The 15,791-nt window shown below is 39.2% G+C and overlaps 1 protein-coding gene across 1 annotated transcript in view; it reads left to right on the top strand.

The window, feature by feature from the left end:
• The window catches only part of LOC139712392 (splicing factor 3B subunit 3-like), a 30,168-nt gene extending 16,093 nt beyond the window's left edge, over positions 1 to 14,075 (top strand). The window contains 12 exon segments of the mRNA XM_071624217.1: positions 642 to 681; positions 684 to 760; positions 1,738 to 1,892; positions 2,734 to 2,908; positions 4,610 to 4,815; positions 5,633 to 5,789; positions 6,314 to 6,439; positions 7,348 to 7,560; positions 8,581 to 8,823; positions 9,478 to 9,583; positions 10,020 to 10,150; positions 11,758 to 14,075. Coding sequence (XP_071480318.1) covers positions 642 to 681; positions 684 to 760; positions 1,738 to 1,892; positions 2,734 to 2,908; positions 4,610 to 4,815; positions 5,633 to 5,789; positions 6,314 to 6,439; positions 7,348 to 7,560; positions 8,581 to 8,823; positions 9,478 to 9,583; positions 10,020 to 10,150; positions 11,758 to 11,802 — 1,674 coding nt within the window. The 3' untranslated portion in view covers positions 11,803 to 14,075.
• Positions 14,076 to 15,791: the final 1,716 nt, after the last annotated feature.

Here is a 15,791-nt window from a genome sequence, read left to right as displayed (position 1 = left end):
AAATTAATGCTGATAAAATCTTAGTGCATTACAAAGAGTGTGTCACAGCTTTCAGTCACATTACAGCTCTTGTCTTATGATGTAGATGTTTCAGCTTTCATGTAAATCCCCTCCCCCCCCCCCCCAAAAAAAAGAAATGTAACTAACCCAGATGTGATGAATGCATGTATACTCGCGCTTCGACTGATGGTTTGTTACCAGTGTTGAAACAAGGCATGCACTGTTCTGATCTGAGATTGCCTTTGTGTTGTGGCATTTCTTGATGTGATTAACAGTTTGAATTAACAAATTGTTGCAAACAAGACATTGAAATATTCGTGTTTCTGTGTAGACAGGGCTTAGAATGATGTGCAGTACTAATATGTTATCTTCCTGTCTTTTCTTCCTTCACTCTCTGCATTTCATTTCATTTTGTGTGTGTGTTTGTGTGTGTGTGTCTCTCTCTCTCTCTCTGTCTCTTTTGTGTGTCTGTGTGTGTGTATTATGCTACTTGTCACCCATTTCTCATATCTTTATTTCCCCTTTCTATCATCCCTCTCATTTCCTGCTCTCTCATTCCTCTCTCAATCTCAATGCTATCTCAATCTCCTATCGTCATCCAACTCTTTTCACTCCATGCTGCTCGGCTTGATTAACTCCAGAATGGTGTGTTGCTGAGGATGGTCCTGGACTCGGTGACGGGCTCTCGGACACCAGGACGAGATACCTTGGGTCAAGGCCGGTGAAGCTCTTCAGGATCAACATGCAGGGATCAGAGGCTGTGAGTGACCGACATAAATTTGAAAACTTGTCTCTTTCCATAGCCGAGGATGTTGAAGCTACAACGGGACTGTAGAATTTAATCTACCTGGCTGCAGCTCTTGAAATTAAGAGTCCTTTGCAATCTTGTTTTATGCTCAATCAAAAGTGCACCAACCCTTTAGTTTCATGAGTTACAGTAACATATTTTTCCCATGACAAATCAGTATGTGTGTATGTATGCATGTAAATCACTCATTCTTTTTGCCAGCAATATAAGCTGTAGTGATGGTGCTACTGTATAATGTTTTTAGCACAGCAGACACACTGTACATGCAATAAGTGTTTCACGTTGGTTGGGAAAAGAGACTCAATCACCTTTACGCTGACTTTCATACCTCTGCTCTGAGGTCATGGAGGATAATGATTCAAATCTCTCTTTAAAGCATTTAATAAAGCTGGATGTATATTTGCTACAGTTTTTGCGAATTGACTTTTTTTTTCTTAGACAGGGCACCTATAGGAGATCCTCATATCTCCAAAATCTTTGGCAATAGAAATTGTTAACTCGACCTAGTTTAGTGAATATAGAAAATGTTGGTGCTTAGCAGTGATGTATATCATTATCTGTCAATCCACCGAAATCATTTGTGTGGATATTTTCACCTGATACCTGAGCCATGCACCAGAATAATTCAAATATGACTCTTTATACCATATTACACAAGATTTTATTGTCAAAAAATCACTTAAACAGCATTTCTTTAGCACACAGACTGGCTCTCTTTTGCCAGTACTTTTTTGACACCAAGTCATCTGAATATGACGCAAAGAGGAACCGAGATGTAGGAGCAATATTTGGAAAGCACTAGCACTATAGTTCAATCAAGCACAGATTTCATACCTGTCATTTCTGCACTCTCATATAACTTGTGTCCCATCATGTTGATGTTTTCTTTGCTGTGTATGGTTTCCTTTTGTTTCATCCACCAAATCCAGGTCCTGGCCATGTCGAGTCGATCGTGGCTGAGCTACTGGTACCAGTCCCGCTTCCACCTGACGCCGCTCTCCTACGAGACGCTGGAGTTTGCTTCAGGCTTTGCCTCGGAGCAGTGTCCTGAGGGTATTGTGGCCATCTCCACCAACTACCTCAGGTGAGGATTGGGGCCTCTCTTCTGTCTTTCCTCTAGTAACTCTACCACATGACACCTGGGGGGCATTTCATGAAGCATTTTTGTCCGACAACTTGTTGGACAAATTTGCTCCTAGCCAATCAGATGCAAGGATTTCAGTAGCTTTTAACATTTTGTCAGACGAAATATCTGACAAAATGCTTCATGAAATGCCCCCCAGATGTCGTTTCAAGGATTGCGACCTTGGGGAGTAGGCACTGCCCTGGCGGTCTTAAGGTTGCTGGTTCAAACTCCTGCCAACTTTCTCTTGGTGTTGTGTGTGCATTTTTCTTCAGAATGGGTGAAGACCGAGTCTTGTGAAATATGCCCAATCACAGTGTGAATAGAAGGAGATGTAAAATTCTCTCGTGGTAGTGGAAGTGATGCACACACTTTGTACCAAGTGATTACTGAAATACTATTTAAGTTATAAACCAAAAAACACAAAAACCCCATGTATTCTAGATGATATGATACAAGAGATCAAATGTATTATCATTGTAGTTGTTAATGTCAGGAGAAGTAATGACAGGAGTATTAACATAGTAGTATCATCATCAACATCATTATCATTTTATTACTATCAGATGGGGAAGTGCTGTTAAAGTGATTTTTGTTTTTTAGTCATTATTACTACATGTATTTTTCTTATAAATGGATTTGTCAGTTTTAGTGAAACTCACTTGTGGTTTTAATCATGCAGACAAGGGTATTTCTGCAGATCTTTTAACATCTGTAAAAAAAAACATATATACTTGTTGACAGTATGTGCGCTTTGTAGTTTCAATTTGAGCAATGATACAAATGTATTTCCTTTGTTTAGGATTTTGGCACTGGAGAAACTGGGTGCAGTATTCAATCAAGTATCTACACAGCTGAAATATACGCCAAGAAAATTTGCCATTAATCCAGAGAACAGCAGTGTCATCGTCGTGGAAACTGACCACAACGCCTACACAGATGCAACGAAGGCACAGCGAAAACAGCAGATGGCTGAGGTACAAAAACATTAAATAGATATTTTACGCAGTAATTTTTATTCAGATGTTGTGTGTCAAATTCTGTGCATGATAGAAGTGATAATTGTCATGTAGATACTTAAGACAGTTTGCATGAATCTGCTGCGTACAATGTATATGTCTAGTTTTTACTTGTGCTGGAGGACATTCTTAATCATTTTATTGGCAAAACAAGGCTTATGTCATACTGTTTTCAAAGCTGTTGCTCTCTTGCGCACTTCGGAATGTATGTATATAATCTTGTCGGGTGTGCATCTGTCCCTTTATATGAAGAGACTGAATTGAATGTGGTCTATGATGCTATAAACAAGCATATGTCTGAATTCATTTGAATGTCATACATGGATCCTGAGACCACAATGAAATGCATGCCCTCACAGGAATGATTGTTGTGCAATGATTAGTATGTCAATGCAGTTTCAATGTCTCTTATTACATACATACATACACACATACATCATAAATGAATAAGATACATAGATAGATAGATAGATGGATAGATAGATAGGGGCTTTGAAGACAAGTTTGCGTGTGGCTAAATTTGTAGACGAGAGCCACAGCGATGGAATTGTAAAGTTTAGCTGAGTGAGCTGTTTATAGGTGTCAAAATTATAGCTTTTTTAGCAAAAAAAAGTGTTTGGATGAGATTGTCAACATTATGATCTCAAAGCAGCTCATTATCTAAACATTACTCTTACAACTCTTGTTATCATATTCAGTGTATTTCATATGACCACGTGTAAGTAGTGCAGGCTTGCATTTTTGCTTTGTTTGTTTGTTTGCTTTTTTAGCTTATAGAGTAAAATATCCCGTTTGCGGCAGTTTAAGCATTGTTAATAGTTTTTCCAACTTGTAAACAAATCAGGCAAATTATTTTCAACCATTTCATATATCATAGACAAGATTATTCATTAACGCAATTGTTTTCATGAAAGAAATTTACCATTGACCAACGCAGTTTTCATGATTTACCATGGCAAAACCCGGCACAATTTTCGCCGATAGGGGCGATATGCGACGTAGTATTTCTGCTTGCGGCACGATGTACAATCCCTATGCAATACGCGCGTGCTCCGCGATCTTTAGCTGAACGCCTTCACATGTCTCGCGAACATTGCGTAAGCGCCAATTCCCATTGCGAAAGCACGTGAAAATAGCGTGCGCACATGCATTGGCCGCAAACAAGATCGCAATTCTGGCGGTGTTGTTGATGTCTTTCTCGTGTTTTTCTCATTTTTTTTCGATGGTAACATCCACTTTCCGAAAAAAATGGCGGCCCACATCGGCTCGCGAAAATTCTATTTTACGTGAGGATATGTTTTCAAAATCCATGAACATCGAGATAACGACAAAAAATCCAGTTTCTTGGACCATTGTTTCTTAACTGTTATGTTAAGAAGTACCGAAAATTTCATTTTGGATGCGATATGTTGTCATTTAGGTGAGAAAATTTCACTTTCGTCAGAGATCGTGCCCATTTTATCGGTTGGTTTTTGTTGATTGCTAGTGTGTTAGTATATGTGTAGTGTGCATGTAACAGTGCAATGCTGTGTTTAGCTGTATATTACCGTGTATGTTGTACCTGCCGCGAACGGCTGCACGGCCGCTTACTGACGCAGTTACTCTAGTGTGTTTCAGTGTAAGTAATGCTCAAGACATTATTTCCTCCCCCCATGTCAGGAAATGGTTGATGCAGCAGGGGAGGAGGAGAAGGAGCTAGCTGCGGAGATGGCAGAGGCTTTTCTCCATGAGGAGCTGCCAGAGTCGACCTTCAGCTCCCCCAAGGCGGGAGCTGGCATGTGGGCCTCCAACGTCCGGGTCCTGAACCCCGTGCAGGGCCAGACTCTGGACCTGGTGGAGCTGGAGCAGAACGAGGCGGCGTACAGGTGAGGCCTAGGGCTGAGAGAGTGAGCCCGCTTCCTTTGCCTGGAGGGATTGTGTGCTTGATGATGTCTTGATGCAAAGGGAATTCTACTGCATACTCAAGTTTGACTTTAAATGAAGCCAGGTAGACAGTCAAGTTTCATCGAAATCAGACAAGTTTGCAGAATTTCAAAGTTTCACCTGTTTCCATGGAGCAATTATTAGTCACAATAACATATATAGTTAGACAAGGCAATAATATTATCTCTTTAGAGCTCTTACATAGGTTTGTACTTGATTTTGTTTCACTCAAATCTGCTAAAAGTGATAATTCCCAAGTATTTCTGATAAATCTTATCTCCTTAATCATAATAACTCTAGAATAATTTGATGGAAGTGATACATCTCTTTGAATTAGTTTCACAAAGGGTATGAAGTGGAGACTTAAATGGTAATGTGAATATATCAAATTTTTAATAGGAGAGCATTTTTTTTTTTTTTTTACCAGTCCAAATCTTGCATTCATTCACAAAATTTTGTATCTTCTTCCGTAAGAGCTTTGTGCATATTTCTAATTTTGCCAGGAATGTATCATAACTGCAAACAAACTTAGAATACACAAGACTTACCTGCCATTGATTTGATATGATATGATATGATAGTTACTATATGTTGAAAATAAATACAACAGTCAGTATATTAATCATTACAAACTGGACATGAAGACATGATCAGCAATGTTGCGTAAAGAAGGTCTGAACTGGTAAATATAGGTCATCGCAATCTTTCAATTGTATCTGTAGCTCCAATTATTCTGTTCTTTTATCCTCTGTCTACCAGCCTGGCAGTGGTAAAGTTTGCCAACAGAGAGGGGGAGACACATGTGCTGGTTGGCACAGCTAAAGACGTCACCCTCAGCCCCAGGACGTGTTCAGGGGGATCCATACACACGTACCTTGTCAAAGAGGAAGGAGCCAAACTGGAGCTACTTCACAAGGTTCGTTTTGTCTTAGCACTGTCCTGTCTGTCTGCCTGTCTGTCTGTTTTAAGTTATGTCTCAATAATAAATTTCAACAAAGAGTACAAATGTGAAGTGTATGCACTTCTTGAATGAAACATGACAGATTATGTGCATATTATGTTACAGTTGTTTGGTCTTGAGGTCCCTTTAAGTATATGTGTGTCGTAAGAATATTCAAAAAAGATATTGTGTTGATGGTGTGTTCTGAGAAAGCTCTGAAATCAGCTACACCTCATTCCCTTCAACAATGCTTTGTAGTCAAGTGTAACAAATGACCATATGTCAAGTAAAACAGGCTTGTACTTTGATGGACTTGATGCAATTCTGGGAAGTGTCATAGAATGACACATCTTAACACATGACTAGCTGAACAGGGACTGTCTACTGTGTATTGAGACGCTGGTTTTACCGTGTGCTTTGGTCCACTGTCATAGATATATTGTTTTGTGGCAAACAAAACTTTTGATTGTCCCATTTATTCAAATATGTGTTTGCTGCAGACGCCTGTAGATGATGTCCCTTCTGCAATATGTTCATTCCAAGGGAAAGTACTCATCGGCATCGGCAGGCTTCTCAGAGTGTATGACCTCGGCAAGAAGAAACTTCTCCGGAAGTGTGAAAACAAGGTGAGCGTTGGTGTCCAACCACGTGAAGCTGCTGTTCCGTCCCACCAGAGAGGCTTGTCCATTGCACAGTAGAGCTCTGTCTGAATGAAAGCTGGATGTGATGAATGCATGTATACTCGCGCTTCGACTGAAGTGAATTAACCGTGTTGTGAAATCGCATGCACAGATCTGATCCATCAAGTCAGCATTCAGATTGTACTCACTAATGGACATCTGACTCCCTTTAACAAATCTCTCCTCCACCTTTGAAAAAAAAATGAATATACAGCTAACAATGGCAAAGAAAGACACCCACTGCAGTCTTGTTGTACCCATATCAATGCAGTGTAGTACTAATCCTAAGCTGTAAGCTGTAGAAATATGCTTTCCTGCACGTGAAAAAGTGTGGTCATGCTTTGTGCACAAAGTGTAAGAAATATCTCCATAAAGATTGACAGTCTCATATTACAAGTTGTGTAAGTGCCTGTTAAGTTGAAAACTTGTCTTACCTTACAAGCTTGATGTAGCAAACACTTGTTTTATTATCATTGTGCTACTGTTACTTGAAGTTTGTCGTGAAACTAGTCCACTTTCTGTAACAAGATAGCATGTCCCCTTGAAATAACAATGCACATAGAATGCTCGGGCTGAGTGTTATAAAATATTTATCAGTACTCATCATGAAAGCTATGCTTAGTGTGCAGTGAATTAAGAAGGTATGCATGAATAATCATATATTGGCAAAAACTTTTTGTGACATTATTGTTCTTTTTAAGCAATCCTTTGGTGTCTGATCTAAATGAAATCAAAGACAACGTTTGTTACATTCCAACATTTTACATTTCATTGGTTTTCAAGATTTTGATTGTTCTACTGTTCCTGTACTAGAAACCTTTTTCCTCACAATTTTTCCCATTGTGTATGTCCAGCACATTCCAAACTTCATTACCAACATCCTGTCATCTGGCAACCGCATCGTGATAAGCGACGTCCAGGAGAGCCTCCACTTCCTCAAGTACAAGCGGCCCGAGAACCAGATGGTCATCTTTGCCGATGACTCTAACCCCCGCTGGATAACGGCCACCTGCATGCTGGACCACGACACCATCATGTGTGCAGACAAATTTGGCAGTGTCTCAGTGGTGAGTAGGCTCCACTCTGTATGGTATTTGAAATATGTTTCGAGGATGGCAAACATTCAGTGAGCAGTCGTAGTGTTGTAATGAGTTTTCTTCCTGAGTGACTGGCTTAAACTCGGTAAGACTTAGGATCTTCTTTGCTGCCTCATGATTGTTTTGTTCATATGCTTCTACTGTGTAGGGCATAGTATTCTTTACTTGAATTTGAGTTAGTAGTAGCGTAGTATGTAAGATAACTGCCATCACCAGCCTCGGTGAATGTATGTCAACTATGCAATATTTTTCATCCTTTGTACATGTGATGGTAATGTCTTTGATTTCAGCTTATTTTGCTTCCAGAGATAGTAGTCATGTGTAGGCACTGCCATAGTGATCTTGTATACTATATTCATATCAATTTACTGTATACAGCGAATATTTCGCGAGGTTTTTATTTTTGCGAATTTCGCGAGTCGGGTGCTATTCGCGAAATTAAAGACAAGCAAAAATATTGACTCTAATCCTGATATGAATGTGACGTGCATGTATACATTTCTCCATTCAGTAGTGTGCTGCGCCATCCCGAATTTAACCACTTGCGAAATCATCGGGAAGTCGCGATTCGCGAAAATTTAGACTCGCTAAATATATGGCGTATACAGTATTCTGGCAAGAGGACCTCTGCTGCACAGACTCTTTACCATAGAGCTGAACATACTTTTTTTTAGAGCTTTGGTTAGCACACATTCCTGGCTATTAGCACACTTCTTTGCCCTCTAGTTGCCACTGAGGATGCCATAACGAGAATGATATTCATTTATGTCTATCCTTTGTACAATGCTCCGTCTCAAGTTTGGTTCCTCAGAACCTTGCACATCAGTAACATCAGACAGAATGTAAGGTAACCTGATTAAAGGGAGAAAAGAAGGATATTTTGCTCTATCAGACAAATGTTGTAGTATCGGTGAAATAACATTATGTGTTCATTGCTATACTGTATATGTAATGGTATTCTGCATTTTTCTCTGGGTGCCCCTTCTCTAGCTGCGTCTACCCACGAGTGTCAATGACAATGTTGATGAGGACCCAACAGGCGTGAAGGCCCTTTGGGACCGAGGCCTGCTGAATGGGGCCTCCCAGAAGACGGACGTCATCTCCAGCTTCTTTATTGGAGAGACGGTTCTCTCCCTGCAGAAGGCCACCCTGATCCCTGGAGGCTCCGAGTCGGTGGTGTACACCACGCTCTCTGGGGCTATCGGTGTTCTGGTGCCCTTCACCTCACATGAGGTATGAACCTGTGGTCATTTCACTGTCTGTACATTACCCTTGCATGTTGATGATGATGATGATGATGATGATGAAACAGCATTTATTTAGCACCATTTGTCTGTAGAAACATTCAAAGGTGCTCGGCTGCCACAATGTGTCATACATCATTCACAAAGTTGCTGTAAGTCGCCAAACTTTTTTTCATAGGTGCTGGCTTCATCTCCCCCCAAACTTAACTGAAGTGAAAGTTGAGATAGCGAGCTCAGATCAAATTCATCGACCATTAGTTGATCTGAGGCATTTGTACTGAGTAATGATGGAAACAAGCCAGCTAATTCAGTGTGCCGTCTGACCAACAAAGCAGAGGAAGTGTTGACCCTTGAAGGGCTACCAGGCCTCCCTCCATCCCATCTCCAAAATTTCTTCAGCTACCTTGCAGTGGCTCTGGCTGTAACATTTGCCTTTGCATGACTTTTTTTTTTCTGTCTGAAGACTCCCACACATGATATCTTGTCCCGATGTCAGAATAGAATAAGCAATCACAGTCAGTTAAAGTGTACTTGGTACATTGTATGTGTATACTCCTGTGTTATTTGCAAAGCAGTGCTTATTTCAAAGATTAGTGCCATTTCCAGTTGTTGCTTACATCCATTTGGTATTATTTCTCTACAGGATCATGACTTCTTTCAGCACCTGGAGATGCACATGAGGTCAGAATTCCCTCCCCTCTGTGGTAGAGACCACCTGTCTTACCGCTCCTACTACTACCCCCGTGAAGGTGAGATGCTCTCCTGTAATAACTGATCTTCCATGAGATACTTTCACACTCTAGCCCCTTAGATCATGTGCTCATTTACTGTAGATGTGGAGCGGGGGTCATGGTAAATTGATCCCCTTTACAATAGAATAGTTTCTTGGTTCTGTACAACTTGTATTGATTGAGAATGTGTGTTTTATATTTCATATTCATCTTGTGCAGAGTTGGGGGGGGGGGGGGGGGATGTTCCCCATTCTTTATTGAAAGAAATATGAACATACCAAAGAAGTTTGAATGCATAATGTAGTGAGTGAATTAGAAAGTAATGGTGTTGCAAGACTTGCATTGGAAATGTGCTGGATATATATGAAGTGTTGCTGAACTGAAGTAAAATTTATGAAGAACAAATTCCCCTTGAAGTCATTGCCATTTGCCGTGTGTATTCAAATATAATGAGGATTTGTGCATCATTTTCTACTACATCCCACACAGAATGTGATTGATGGTGACCTGTGTGAGCAGTACAACTCAATGGACCTTTCCAAACAGAGAAGCGTGGCCGAGGAGCTGGATAGGAATCCAAGTGAGGTAGGCATTCTACTGGGCGGTACAAATGCACAATTGTTTGCTTCAGAGGAGTCAAAGATATAGTATGCAGATATACCAACTGTAAACTTTTTTTGCAGTATTTTATACTGTTTTTTTTTCTTTTCAAAATACTCTTTTGTCCCTATTGTATTGGCATACATGTCTGTTGCAGGAAAGGCAGAAATACTGTTTTTCCACCAAAACTTCACCTCTTTCAGCCCTCAGATTACTGCAGTGGTGTATACAAAGTTAGCATCCGTGAGTATGCTTCATTTGCAAGACAAAGGCAAGGGTGCGGAGATCAAGTATCATTGCATTTGATAAAGCAAGCATGCTGCAAAGAATAAGTTCACGAAAATAAGGTCATGCTGAATGATGAGTGATGCAATAATTTGGTTTGTATAGTTTTTGTTGTTTGTTTTATGATATTGTGTGAATGTGTGTGTGCCTTTGTGTGTGTATGTGTGTAATACTAGTAGTTGAGGGGAATACTGACCATGAATATACTTACTGGCAGTGCACACCAAGAGCCCCGTGCAAGGTTTCATGAAACCTAGACCACTCTGTGTGGTGCAAGCACCAGCGTGTCTGCAGTACCAGTAACATTCTTTCATCACGTTGCATAGCATGGACATGGAGGTCAACCTCCTCCCCCCCCCCCCCCCCCCCCCATGGTTTCATGTTACTACATAAAAGTGTGGGTAGTGATGGAGTATGGAGATTGTTTCAAGTTGTTGTCTAGTTAATGTTTACATACATCGGACATGATACCAAAAGATATGACATTGTTGCCATTTCAAAGTTTGAAAAGAAATGATTGCCCTCAATGGTCAGTTCGTCGATAATGAATGTCCAAATACAAGGTAGAGATTTAGCTACATGTATGACATTTTCAATGGATGAGCCCCAACATGCCATGCTCTATTTGACCATTGTAAGTGTACCAAACTGACCACTCTCCCAAATGTTCTGAAAATATGATGAATCTGTTACTTTGTGTGGCAACATGATATTTCAGCTCAGGTAAACGTGTTTTGAAAAAAAGAAAAGAAAAAGTGTACTTCGTGTTTGTGGCATAAGTTGCTAAATTAGTTTTGAACCCTTGAAATATAGTTTGGCCCCAATCTTGTTGGCCAACACCCTGTCATGTTATGACATTATACAATATGAAAACTTCTATCATATTCCCTGAATTATTGTTTGGAAAGTGGGTAGAATATCACAGTTTTGCCAGAACTTTGAGCCTATGTTTCTTAATATTATTAGTTGCGTTACATTTCATACGAAACAGATTGTACTTATTGAAATATGCTGGAAATAAAGTCAACTAAATTTCATGTCCATGTGGTTGGATACAATTCCTTCATACACTATGATTTCTCTGTTATCTTGTCAAAAAAAAAAAAGAAGAAGATACTATGTGAAATGGACTTCATGGGCTAATCTATTATTCCATTTCAATTCTTTTTTATTTTGTCCTTTTTGTCCCCTCCTTGTGATTGATGTAGATTAACTCTCCGAGATATGTTTGTGCTTTCTTCCAAAAGTTTTCTTCAGCTTACTCTGAACTAGGTTGTAATGGGTTTCATATCATTTATTTCTTGCAGGTATCTAAAAAGCTGGAGGACATCAGGACAAGATTTGCCTTCTGAGTGATACGGTCACTGACAATTCTGTCCCAGTTTGGTGAAATTTTGTATGTGGTACTCGAAGCCTGAGGGATTTCCCCCGATCACAATGACCAACAGACATCTAGCAGTGGTTGGAAGCTCAATGAAATCATGAGTGAAACTATGAAGTGATCATGTAGGATGGAATGGCACATCTGTGGCAGTTGGTGTCAGACGGCTGAAGCAAATCATATTCCAGAGAACTTTTTAATGAGGAAGTTTCTTGTTAAAAATTGTGAAAATCAGAAAGGATCTTTTCTGGACTGAAGGTTTGAAGGTAAAGAGTCATGTTCTGGATGCTTCAGTGTTTTTCCGTCTTTCCTGTCCCAAGCTCAGCAGTCAAGACTTTGAGCGTTCAGTCATGACAATGGAGGCAAACTCAGAGGATTGTTTGAAATGCTTGCCTGTGTATTAAAATGTATTGTTGCAAGTCCAATTGATCAAGGTGTAAGAGGCACCTCCAAATGCCCACCATCGTCTTGTGTGTTTGTTTTGTTGTTATTTTTCAGCAAGCAAATAAGCAAATACTTTCAAGCCTGGTGAAATGCAGTCAAAAAGTGCCTGTTAACGTAATCATGAGATATGACCTCTCTTATATGGCTACTGTTTGTTTCCTTGTTTTCCTGATATAATTTATCATCCAGCTTTTTCACATAGTAGCTTCTGTTGAAATCATTGATTCATTTCAGAAGTTGAAGTGCCATTGTTATTAAATGAATGTTTGGAATGAATTAATGGAAGTCACTGAAAAACATTTACCCATCAATTTCAAGCTGTTGAAATGAGAATATTTCTGTTGAGATTTTGAGTTATATGTAGAGAGAATGTCAGTGGCATAACATTGTGGGTCTTTGCAAACTTAAAGCCAAAACATAGTTTTCGTATGCTAGGAGAACTGTTGATTATTGCTATCAAATGTACACTTATGCATAAGAAATGTGTGAAATAACGTAATAAAACGATTCAGTTTGGGATTGATGAAATGCAAAATATTAGCCAAAAAGGTTCGCCAGAAGTCCACAATCTCAGAGCTTTCCCTATTGTGGTTACTACTTAATTTTTCATAATCAATTATCAGTAATCGACAAATAGGGCTACAGGATACCCATCGATCTTCTGTGCTAGAGAAGATCGCATGCAGCTTGTTGAAAAATATGTTTGTAAGGGCACGATTGATCATCACATCATGTTCTACCTTTCGACAATGCTGAATGTGGGGTTAACGGTGAGGGCTTTTCTGGAATAAAAGTTGTGTACTACGATCAAAATTATTCTTCACTTTTGATCTCAAAATACTCCAAAACAACTCATCATCCTGGCTAATTGCATTGGCCAGGTAAGTTTCTTGGTAGACCCTTTCGGTGTATTGGATGCAAATTCCAAATGATGGAAGATGAGTTTTTAGCCCCTCTGAGAACTATGTTTTGGCTTTAATCCAGACCCAGGGTAAACAAGGTTGACATGATGCCAGTCAAATGTTAGGATATTTTTCTTCATAATTTGTATTCATATTACCTTGAATATTAAATGGTTACTGTCTTTTTGTCAGTGCAGAAAAGAATGTGAAGATGGGAACCTGCCTTCTAATGAGAGTATCTCGATTATATGCTGGTCCCAGCATATGTGATTTCAGACATGCTCCGCTCTGTAGGAGCAGAATGTTTTCCTTCAAAACATATTGACCTAAAAAATGTGGTGACCCTGTAGATTTACTTCTGTATGACTGCTGAGACGGGGGCAGTGGGAATGGTAACTAGTTTCTTTGTATGCCCTTTGCGTGCGGAGTGGAATCAATCGAATGTGTTAATAGCAGTACTTAAAGCGGTCATGTTCAGTGGTTGTGAAAAGAACAACATTCTTGGGAATGGTGAATACTTGGTGACAAAAGGAGTATTGATTTCAGGCAATGAATGCAAAGCATAGCAAGGTTTACCATGTATGCACTTTGTGTAACAGGTGTTTTTCTTTTAAGTTTGGAACCTTCTGTATTCAAACTTTCCATAGATCAACCAACCCCCTCCATTGAATTAAATATACATGAAAGACATAAAATCAGGCTGGATCTAAACCTGCACTACCTTGATGGAACTTCTCATGCCTTTTACATCCATTGAGCCAGGCAATCCCAAGAATGTCTCTGATGTGTGTATATACAGTATTTATATAAAAAAAAAAAACCCAGAAATTAGTGTACAGTATGATGTCAGTGAATTTGCACATTTTTCAGATCGTGCACATCTGCTGAAAATTTGTTGATGATGGACATATGTTTTTCTTTTATACATAGAAAATAAATTTGTACAAAATGTGTACTCCTGATGTTTAATTCTTTTGTTTTTGTGGACAGTTCTGCTGTGATGTTGTGGCTGATTGATTCTGTGTGAGTGTAAAGTAGCAGCTAGTGCAGTTATGGTGTGATATTTCTCCAGGTTAAAGTTTTTCATGGTTAGCAGTTGAATAAGCTTGTCATCACACAAATCAAACATCATTTTTGCCGTAAGATAAATAACTTGATCTCCACTAAATTAAATTCAAGCAAATGTATCAGTTATGAACAAATACCAGCGAACAGACTTTACAAATCCAATTGCCTAACAATCCACGGAAATAGACATGGCCAATGTTAAAGGGGATGGCAAGTAACTGATCAGTGGGAATCAGTGGGAATGCTGGAGGATGATTGTTCCAATCCTTGTGGGATTCATTTAAGAGTACATTATATATCTATTGTGTGAAAATTATTTGCTTCAGAATGGTCTCATATTCAAGTAATATGCAGTTTAATGTTTCCAGGTTAGCGTGCCTGGTCAGTGACGGGGCATCTGTAAAAGTGGAAATTTTCGCGGTGTTGAAATTTTCACGCATTCCGCGCAATCAGAAACTAGCGCGAAAATAAAAGCACGCAAATATTTTTACTTGCCATACGTTTCTGTGCGTGATGTCTTGATTCCGCAGAATTAAAACCACGCGAAACTCTTCTTACCCGGCCAAGTGCGAAAAATTAGTCGCGCGTAAATATCCACCTTTACAGTAATCTGCACATTACTTGAATATGAGACTGTTATGAAGCAAATAAATTTCACACAACAGTAGATATATAATGTACTCTTAAATGAATCCCACAAGAATTGGAGCAATCATCCCCCAGCATTCCCACTGATTCCCACTGATCGGTTACTAGCCATTCCCTTTAATCACGACATAAGTACATACAGTGTACATATAATATAGTCTTATCTATCCACTTGGGTACAGAGTATCCCATGTAATGAAATGACCCTTGTCATTTGAAAATTTTTTATCATGAAGAGGAAATTTTAAAGCAACTCCAAAAATAATGTATGTCTCATTACTAGATACAATATGCACGGCAGGCTTCAGACAAAATGTGCTAGACTCCCAAGAGGCCATAGGAAAGCGGTCAAGTATCTTGAGATTGAGAGGAAAACGTCAAAAATATTGTCCTTTTTTTTTAAATTCCCCTGCTCAAAGTCCTCAGACACAGAGAACATGTGAATGAGATATTGTTTCACAGGTGCGTGTTGCTGGATACGAGTATGATTCAACAGGATATATGTATATATATTCAACAAGATGTATATAGCAATGTAAACACTTCTCATCTGAAGAGAAGCTAGCCACTGCCAATCATAGCAGGTGAAACAGTTTTCTCTAGAATGAAATTCTACACTTGTACATTCAGACCACATCAGAGTGGGTCCTAAACAATCCTCATTTTCCTCTTTTTCACCCAAATGTAAGATTACCACTATCATCCTGCATGCACAAGTGAAAGATAAACATGTGAAGAATTTGTTCGCAAAAACTGATAAGTCCATTTTTGAAGATTTTGAAGTATGGTCTATATCATAAAAATAATACCTTTTAAATGATATATTGGTCACTTCATATAAAGATACATTTTTGAAGTTATGGTCAAAAGAAGTAAAAATTTTCTTATTATTCTCTTT

The sequence above is a fragment of the Diadema antillarum genome, unplaced genomic scaffold (genome assembly GCF_040938485.1).
Source record: "Diadema antillarum isolate AM-2024a unplaced genomic scaffold, OU_Dant_1.0 seq00001800_RagTag, whole genome shotgun sequence".
In the NCBI taxonomy this organism is placed as follows: domain Eukaryota; kingdom Metazoa; phylum Echinodermata; class Echinoidea; order Diadematoida; family Diadematidae; genus Diadema; species Diadema antillarum.
Note: the sequence above shows the minus strand (reverse complement) of the source record. Positions and strands in the feature narration are given on the sequence as shown.